Genomic DNA, 9709 nt, shown 5'->3' with positions numbered 1-9709 from the left:
TCACATTTTTAAAAAACATTCCGCAAATGAAAAAATCTACCTGAGAGACAAAATCAGGTCTGTGGGCTGCCAGCTGTGTAATACCTTCTGCTTTGAAGTTCAGAAGCAATTTGGTTTGGAGAAGATCTTTCAGTGTCAAAGAATGAAAGTTCAGTTTCAAAGAGGATCCGAAACGACTTGTTCTAATGAACACAATTTAGAAAAACAACAATGAAGCCTCTCCTTGGTTTTCCCTGTTGTAATTTTTTCCTGCTATTACACTGGTCCTGCATGTGATAAGTGCTTTCCTGTTGTTATTGTTAAATTCCTATCTAGGAATTTGCTGGGTCTGAGGTTTTTTTCTGAGAAAGTAGTATAAATGTGTTCTGTCAATATTTAGTTCATGGATGGGCAAGGAGACAGTAAGGGAAAGCCTCAAAGAAGAGGAACTAACTATAGGGAGAGACCGGCACTCAGAGTGAGCCACAGCTGCCTTTGGGGCCTCGGATGCATCTCTGGGATGCCAATCAGACCAGGAAATGCAGATTCCACACACTGTTTGTAGATCTAAGTGATCCAGCCTTTCCCCACAAACAATGAGACTGCCAGTGGGGGTAAGTAGTGCTTTGGAGTAGAAAGGCCTAAAGAGTAAGTCTGATTATGAGCTCTTTCATTGGGAATTTTCTAAATGCGTTTTTTTTTTTGCAGTTTTTGGCTGAGGCCGGCGCCCCACTCCTTTGAGACACAGACGCAGGCCAAATGTGTTCTTGGCATCGAAATCTGACTACATGGCAAAGACAGGAAACAAACTACAGAAAGTTTTCCCTCCCTCTCATTCTTTGCAGATTTCTTGATCAAATTAATTGATTGCCCAGGTTTTCCCTTTGCTTTTGAGAAATGAAATGGATTCAAGGAGGTTTTCTAAGGTAGCAAGAGGGCTGTCAGCCATGAGCACAGAAAGAATAATACACTCCACTTCTGATGGTAGGAAAAAGCTATGGTCAATTCTGGAAATTAGATCTCCTACTTGAGCTCAGCCCCTTCAAATAGACAGTTTGGAGGAGAAAAAGAAAAATGCCCTCAGGAGTACTGTAAGTGTAGGAATCAAGGACAGAACGGCTATTCAGAAATGGGCAAAATCTACAGGAGAGAAAGAAGCAGGAACGCTTCCAGTTGGGGCCACACACTCACCTTAACTTTCCTCATTCAGAATGTCCACCAAAGCCTGAAGCAGCCGGTCATCTCTGTGTTTGTAGGGTTTTGTGTTATAGAAAACATCAACATAGTCATGGTATAGACTGTCATCAGAGTCTTTGAGCTGGGAAGGATTGTTCAGCTTTTCCAGGGCTTCATAGAGGTTTTCATAAGGGATGTTGAGCTTTGTGCCTGGGAACTTCCTTGGCACCGGTGGTGGCAAGGTTTTGCTGAAAGCGCTTTGCAGGAGCCGCAGCATGGCCTGGGATGTAGCTCCACCCATAGGGTCAGCGCTCCTGCCCTCCACCGGGCCACTGCTGGGGCTTTCAGACCCCAGGGGTCTCTCATCAGGGTCCTCTTGTTTGGGCTGCTCCTAAAACATAAAATGCCACCCACACAGGAAAGAAGGCTCAGTATTTATAGCTCAGTGAACCAGACACAGCCCCAGCCGGTGCCCATTGCCGGCATCCTGGAGGCAACGTAGAAGCCCAGACTATGATTGGATTCAGCCCCACTTGTCTACCTGCTGAGTACCTTTGGCAAACATTTCCATCTCCCTTGGCTCCACTCATAAAATCCTGGTGAGAACCTCCATTCTGGGGGTCTGGAGGACTGAATGAGATGTGTTAGCATCCGTCCCTGTTGCCCACTGCAGGGAGCCCATCTTGAGAAGAGGAGGACATTAAGATATCTGACAACTCTGTACAGAAGGCTCCCACAGGTTGTGGGGGGCAAGGAGAAGATTCCCAGAGGGCTTACTCTGCCAGAATCACCCCTTTTAAAGCCCTGAATGGTAAGAAGGGGCCAGGGGAGAGACTGAGGCAGTGAGCAGGGAGGAGGAAACTGGAAAGTGCAGAGAAGCCAGTTCTGGCCAACCGCTGTGGAAGCGCTTCAATATTCTAACAAGAGAACCACTCACAAGCCCAGCCTGCTTCCGACTGCGAGCAGAGGCCCTGAGACTCTGGCCTTGGAGGGAAGCCCTGGCACAGTGTAAATGCAGCCAGAATCTGAGTGGAAGCCTTCACATGGTTATACATTTCTTGAGTAAATACCATGTCTCTTTATCCTCCAAAACACCAAGCACAGAACTGGATCTATTTAAGGCAGGCCATTCTGGAAATTCTGAACACATCCCTACTCCATCAGAGGCACCGTGCTGGAGGAGGCCAAGGAATACAGAGATAAAGTGTGGTTCCCCCACCTGACAGGGAGAAGCCAGCAGCCCCAGCAGGGTCAGACCCTGGAGTGTGAATAACTTACTTTAGCTATTCCCTCACGTATTCTCAGGGAAACTGTGATGCTATAGTTCTCCTTGGTGTTACCAAGAAATCTCAGGAAAACTAGTAAGGGAAGCCTACATGATTTTACCACCTGAGCCTTGGTTTTCTTTCTGCAAAATGGACATACTAGTGTCCATTTTTCCTAGGTTATGGGGATTATAGGTTAAATGAGATAATGACAAAAATGTTTAAAAACTAAGTGTAATCCAAATGTTAACAGCTTGCTTTCCAATTTGATATCTGTCATAAGGGGAGAAAATTCATGTGAAGGGATTTAATATTGAGTTCATTAATTTTAATTTCTAAATTCTGGATAAAAGAACAAAGGAAAAATAAGGTTTCCTACTATAGCAAATGAACAGATTCCCACCACCACCCTCCTCCTCCCCATGGGCCCTCACTCACTGTCCACCACAGTCCAAAAAAGCACACCAAGAACAGAGCCACACACCTCCCTCACGTCCACCATCTTCTCCACCCCTCTCCTGTCGTTCTGAACCGTATTGTACGATGTGTACACACGAGGCTGTTTCATGTGTTCTGGCTGTGAAGATGTCCCGTGCAAAATTAGCTTCCAGCTCACAATCCTTCCTTCATTCTGCATTCTTCCAGACTAAAAAATAAGCATATATTTCAGTGGATGTTTACAATAATACAAAATAAATTCATTCAAGATACAGTAGGACCTCTATAAGTTGACCACCCAAGTGACTGTAACAAACTGATCAACATATGGAGGTGGTCAACATAAGGACCTAGGCCGCCTGCCTAATACAGACGTGTGGTGCCTGTCTGGTCTGTGAAAACGATGTCAACTGAAGGAGGTAGGCTGTGTAGGGAGGTGGTCAACTGTGGAGGTTCTACTGTATCTAAAAAGGATTTCATAGTGAAAATCTAGTTTTGAGTTCCTAGGCATTTTATATGCAGAGATTTATGTCAAAGGAAATCACTAGATTCCTTCTTGCTATAAAAGTTGACAGCCTGTTGGCTTGGCAATTTAATAGCTAGTTGATTCATAATCAAGCATTTAATTAAAAATATCTCTAAATAAATGTTCTTTTCCATACTGGATGTGTTATTGAAAAGCTGACTATACCTTCTATAAACAAAATTATATTCCCTGTTCTCAATTTGTGGAAACTTTTCATTGGGAAAAGTCTCTGTGCAGTATTATAAATCACCTCCAATATTAACCTTTTGACTTCGAAGAACGCCTATGGGCCTTCAAATGAGATTTACATTTGATATGAACGATGCCTGTAGGTGTTGTTCATTTTGCAAACAAAACTTTGATGTGGCATTACTGTTAGGTAACCAGACCTGAGTCTGGAAGTACCAGAATGCTTCATTCTCAATATTTTTCACACTTGTGCCTGAAATAATTTGTACACATAGTGGATTCTTCTGGGAGTTTGTATAAATATGGAGTATAACACAAATTTGAAAAGTTGTCAAGTTCAGAAGACTCAATCATTATCATTATTGGAGAATTTGGACATAAAGATAGCTTTCAAAATACTTCTCACAAAAAATGTAAACTGTTGAGTACCTCAGAATCTGATTTGGAAAACGACAGTGTGCAGTGTATTTCAATATGGCAAAACTTTATTGTTTCATATTAAATTTTTATCTGTACATTACTTTTTATAAATATAAAATATTGAAACTGAGCCCAACTTGAATGAATTATTTTGATTATTAAGAAGGTACAGAGTGCCCAGTAGTGTGCCATGAGACCTGAGGGTAGTTGTGATCACTACACACCCCAATTGGTTCATTTCATTTCTAAGTGCTTTGCGGTCAAAGAGTTAATCACCCTTAAAAATTATACACTTGTGGGAAGATCAATAATTTTCAGAGAGTCCATATTTATGTTATAAATAATGTGCTAAAACCTAAAGTATTTTTTTTTTAATCTAAAAGTGTAGGGTCAGATTTTGCACACTTGGTATGAAATGTTGGTAAACAGTTTTTCTTAGTTTCCTGATGGTGAAACAGAGTGAAAGAATAGAGGCCAAGTTCAAGAACAGGACAACATACTAACAACATTTTCTTGCTCTCTTTACGAGAACAGGACTTTTTACAACTTCCATTTTTAAATCATGACTTTTGCAGTCTTTGGGAGAAAGCTAGCCTTAGACAAAAACATAGCAATGACTATAGAATTTGTATTAATTAACTGACATCTTCGAGAATTTAAAGTAATTTGTTTTTAAAAAGTTATCTAAGCACTGAAATCTATACTTCTGATACTTATCACACTTTCTTTCAGAGAAACTCAGACTCAAAACACCACTCGTTTATACTCTCACCCAAAGAGAATGCTGGAGAAATGATGCAAAACCAAATAATTCATTTAATTTGACTTTTTGCTCATATACTTCTCTTTCCTTTTATTTTTGTGACTGTCCATTAAAGTGACAGAGGGATGTCAAAGAGTGTCAGTAAGCACCAAAAGGGAACTGAGAAATGCTTTTTGGTTTTCATGGCTAAAACTGGGGGGGGGAAAGAGTCGTATGAAATAAGATCTTGCCTAACATTAAGCTGTGCCCACGTGGCACGGCAGGATACTTCTAAGAATGCCTGGTCACAGGGGTAAAGTCTGGTAAGACACTGGCAGAGTGTCAGAGTATCTGAGTATTTGCTGATCATTTAGGTGGCTGAATAGGTCAAGTGGCTGGCTACATTCAGATGTGGGAGAACCTGGATTTGTCCCATAGTCTGTCACATTGTTAATCAGTATGACTTTTTCCCTTTTATAGTATGGCTGGTGCCTACCTAGTTGGGCAGGGTTTGAAATACTGTGTATCTCCCTTTACCTCTACTAAGGAGTTTTATAGTTTTTTTAGGGCCCTAATGAATGATAAAATCAACCTTAAAGGTGCCTCAGAGTGTTCGAAAGTAAACTTACATTTCTTTATCCTCTCATTTATACTTACTATGTCTGAAATTCGCAAAGTCCAGGTACCTACGGGGTTCTCTCCCCATGTGTGAACGGACATGAAATCCCAATTCTTAAAGCCATTAGAAGACGTGTCCCGCTCTCTCTCAGCCAACAGTACAGTGCTGGTTCCTATTTCCATACGACAAACACAGTTAATGAATGTCCTAGCAGCTCTGATAGTAGGTTACGCTGTAACAGCTAATAATTGAAAATGAAAGCCCAGAGAAATCAGTCCTCCTAATTTTCCTTTTCAGTATAAGACCAGGAAAAAGACATTCACAGGGGAAAAGACTAATAGTTTTATCTATAGTACTTAGCGCATTGCCTAGCATATAATAATAAATAGTATAACTTTCCTCAATAAATATTGTGAAAGAATAATGAACGACTATGTTGACTAAAAGTTATTTGAATGAGAAGTACATGTACAAGTTGGATTAAAGGAAGTCAAAGATCTAAAGTACATTTTAGTGAAACTACCATTTTAAAGTATAAGAGGAAATCTGGAAAATGTAATAGGTCCCTGAGTCTATAATCATTTAGATATCAAATTAATTGATGCATTATCTAATTATCAATACCTATCACTGATTATTTAATCAAATATTAATTAATTTATCAATGATATGATCTCTTGTCATGTCAAACCTAATACTAGGAGTAGCTCTAAATTTTCAAGTCCAAACACTAGATAGATCAATAAATAATGTTTCTTTCTAAGCGAAAGGGTTAAATGAACTATAGGTCAATCAATGAAAAAAAGCATTTTTACTGATATTTCAGGCCAATTTCAAAATATCTAGAAAGCATAACTCTAAAACAGAGCCTACTCCAAACCTCTAAAAATTCGCTTTCTGGAGGAAGATCATAGAGATGGCTCATTTTCCCTCACATATACCTATGGAAATTGAATTTAGCCAGTGGAGTCCTACTAAGGCCTATGAGCATCAGAGTAGAACCTCCTGGTTGGATTGTGTTTTATAGTTCACAAGGCCTTTCCCATCCACTGTCTCATCTGTATTAGCACCGTCTCAGGAAACAGCCAAAGTCCATATATCGTGTTAAATGGACTTATTCATTTTATTCCATTTATTAGTCTTTTCAGCCTTTTCTTAGAGATTAGAATTCCTACTTTTCAGCTGACTCTTTGGACGTTGCACTACATCTGTGAGTTTCATTAATCAATCAATTATCAGAGTTACTTCCACTAATGTGTTACCTAAGAGAAAAGAATGACAGACTAGTAACCTGGAAAAGTGAACGCAGCTGGAAAAGACTGGCGCCAGAGAAGTTTGTTATTTGGCATTATTTGAATGGGCCTAGTTTTTAGCTTATTGAAGAATCAGTGGGAATTATCAGGGCAGAGAAGGACCTAACTCTAAGCAAAAGGAAAAATAAGCATGTTTTTAAGATTTGAAAATATCTATTAGTCCCATGAGTAAACAAAGACAATCAGTGATTTGAAATCATTCAATTTACACTTAAAAATCTAAACAAATGATGTAGAAGAGGTTTTTTTTAGTTTACCAGCTGCAGAAGTAAGTGTGACATGAAGGTCTCCTCTGCGGGAGTACTCAATTGTCGCTTCAAACTGTATGTGCTCCAGGGACTTGATAGCGTTGCCTTGCCCTTCACAAGCTGTGGTTGGAATTTCGATGATGACTTCTCCATTAGCTTTCAGGGCTCTAAACGCACGGAAGGAATCAGCACTGAATAAATCCTCGGTCTTCTTCCTTGCACCTATGCACGTGTGCACACACCCACCTTAACTAGATGCTCAGCTAGGCGTGTTGTGGTCTCTGTTCTGAGCAGGGCCCAACTGAGGATTTGGTATAAACCAATTTCCACACATATGAAAATGGTAAGGAACACAAATCCTTCAAGACAATGCTGCCTGCTGTGGAATTGAATCTGAACAGATTTGCTTTGGACCCATCAAAAAGATTCTTTTAAGAAAAAGTGATTTTGTCTATAAGGGCTTCCTAAGGCATGCCCCTCGGCCTTCCACCCTCAAGGTATGTTATGGGAGTGGGTTTTCAGTATTTTTATTGGTTGTCTTGATAAAAATAACACACTGGGCACAGTGGGTGCCTGTAGTCCCAGCTACTTGGGAGGCTGAGATAGGAGGATTTCTTGACCCAGGAGTTCAAGATCAGCCTGGGCAACAAAACAAGACCCTGTTTTGAGGGAGAGGGGGAGGCAAGGGAAGAAAGAGAGAGAGAGAATATGAAATAAGGAAAAGAAAGAAAAACAATAGCAAATTTAGCTTCTGTGGCTGGATATGGTGGACAAGAGGCAGCCTGTGTAAACAAGTGTGATAAAGGGTTCTTCATGGAAGGATGGTCATGAGTTGTAGTCTCGGTGGCATGAAGTGAGGTGATATTGGAAGTCAGTCTTGGGTGATACTGGTTGGCACGTATTGCATTTCATCAATCCTAAAATGAATTTTTAGAAATAGCTTAACATCAAATTGGGAATGAATCTTAAACATGATGTTTGGTCATAATTTAACTGACAATGTTTTTTCTTAGAAGCACATAAAACAACAGTGCACCTTGGACTTAATGGCACATGCTGGGTGAGCTCCAAGAGGAAGATGCAGATGTGTTAACATGAGTTATAGATCTCTGGTCTCTCAGTGGTCCCCATGGAGACCCACAAGCAACACTGGTGATTTCTACCTCCATCTACTTCAGGAGAACAGGTGAGAAAAAAATTAAGCAGAGTGGCCAACACTGCGATCAAATTGTGCCATGAGCAAACGTTTGCTGGAAACTCCTGGGGACACTTACCTGGGCTCAAAGTCGTTGTCCCTTACAACACACTCTCTCTTCTCAGGCACACTGCTCCAGATCTTGGGGTCAGCTAAGTCCACCAGAGCCTTGGCATTTAGCAAGCCAAATCCAAATCGACTATTCACCATCAAGCCTGCACCATTCTTTTTCCATCCAGGGTTATTGGCCAGAGGGTCATACTCAGAGGTCCAGACAACCAGGTGCTGCATATCTCGCCAGGTAAGATTAGGGCTGGAGGGGAAGTTGACCCAAAGTATCTTTCAGGGACCAAACGAAATTTCCTTACAAACCCAAGAACCCCACTCCACCCCTGCCAGAGGTTCTCTTCTCTGTCTTTTTCTTATCTATTTCTTTATCTTTCAATAAATTCTATCCTTTTGCTTAAAAAACAAAAACCAAAACCAAATGCTAACAATAAGCATTTCTGTTTAGGGATTATGAAGTGCCTTTTATAATTTTACTTATAGATGGTGTCCCAAAAGCCACCCCCAAATTCAAATCACCATGCATAGGGAAAATGGGAAATTATACCTAAATGTACCTTTATTTACAAAATAGTCATTACAAAATTTTACGAAGAGGTGGCCACCACAGAGAATATTTTGTAAGATTTTGTAACAACTATTTTGTAGCTAAAGGTACTATTCTAGTGTCTATTATGATTGATAAGTCTTCATTCAAAATACAGTATTGAAAACTTCTCATATATAAGTTAAGCTTTTACTGTAAATAAAAGTTAATCCTCAGCATTGTAGAAATGTTAAACTTTGTCTCTGATTTCTAGTTACATTTCACTGGAGCAAAAATCACAACACTTCCTTCATATCTGCTACTCGTTGGCTGTCTGTTAAAAGCCTTAGGATACCCAACATTAGGAACCCACAGATAAGGCCCTGGCTTCCTTTATAGGGAGAATCATATTTTAAAGACACTGGCTGGCTACCAACTTGTAGCATGCTTTGCCTTTTTTTCTTTTTTTATGTTAACATATCAAAATTGTTCTGAAACTCAGCTATACAAGCTCATTCTTGCAAGGTACTGTGCTAAATACTACAGAAATATTCAAGGAGTTTTCAAGAAATTTACAATCCTTTGAAAATAAGCCTTTTATAACTATCCTTTCTCTAGTGAATGCTGTGTTCAGGGTTTAAGGTGTTGTGAGAATTTAGAGGAGAAAAATGTCCATGGAATGGAAAGCTCTGGGAAGTCTTTGCTAGGGAGAAATGTATTAGCTGAACTTTGAAGGGTAGGTAGAACATTGAGATTGGAGATAGAGCAGAGGGCATGAGGCTGCTGGGACAGAAGCCCCAGGCTGGGAAGCACAGGTGCAGCCAAATGACAGTCAGGTTTGCTAGAGCAGGGAAGGGACAATGAGGTGAGCCAGAGTGATGAGGGCCCCAAATGCAGCAAAGGAGGCTTATCTGACGCTTTGGGCAGTGGGAATCATTGAGGAATTCTGAGAGAGAAAATGGTAAAATCACAAGTGCGTATGATTTTTTTTTTTTTTTTTTTTTTTT

The 9709-nt window shown here is 40.3% G+C and overlaps 1 protein-coding gene across 1 annotated transcript in view; it reads right to left on the bottom strand.

The window, feature by feature from the left end:
- Window positions 1-734: 734 nt before the first annotated feature.
- The window catches only part of PCSK1 (proprotein convertase subtilisin/kexin type 1), a 47712-nt gene continuing 38737 nt past the window's right edge, over window positions 735-9709 (bottom strand). Inside the window, exons 10-14 of the mRNA XM_003799705.1 lie at window positions 8190-8423; window positions 6925-7082; window positions 5393-5526; window positions 2905-3066; window positions 735-1546 (exon numbers count right to left, since the gene is read on the bottom strand). Coding sequence (XP_003799753.1) covers window positions 1172-1546; window positions 2905-3066; window positions 5393-5526; window positions 6925-7082; window positions 8190-8423 — 1063 coding nt within the window. The 3' untranslated portion in view covers window positions 735-1171. The remainder of the gene's footprint in view (window positions 1547-2904; window positions 3067-5392; window positions 5527-6924; window positions 7083-8189; window positions 8424-9709) is intronic.

The sequence above is a fragment of the Otolemur garnettii genome, unplaced genomic scaffold, assembly GCF_000181295.1.
Source record: "Otolemur garnettii isolate 467f Iridium unplaced genomic scaffold, OtoGar3 scaffold00154, whole genome shotgun sequence".
Classification (NCBI taxonomy): domain Eukaryota; kingdom Metazoa; phylum Chordata; class Mammalia; order Primates; family Galagidae; genus Otolemur; species Otolemur garnettii.
The sequence above is the reverse complement of the archived record's forward strand: the minus strand, read 5'-3'. Positions and strand labels throughout refer to the sequence as shown.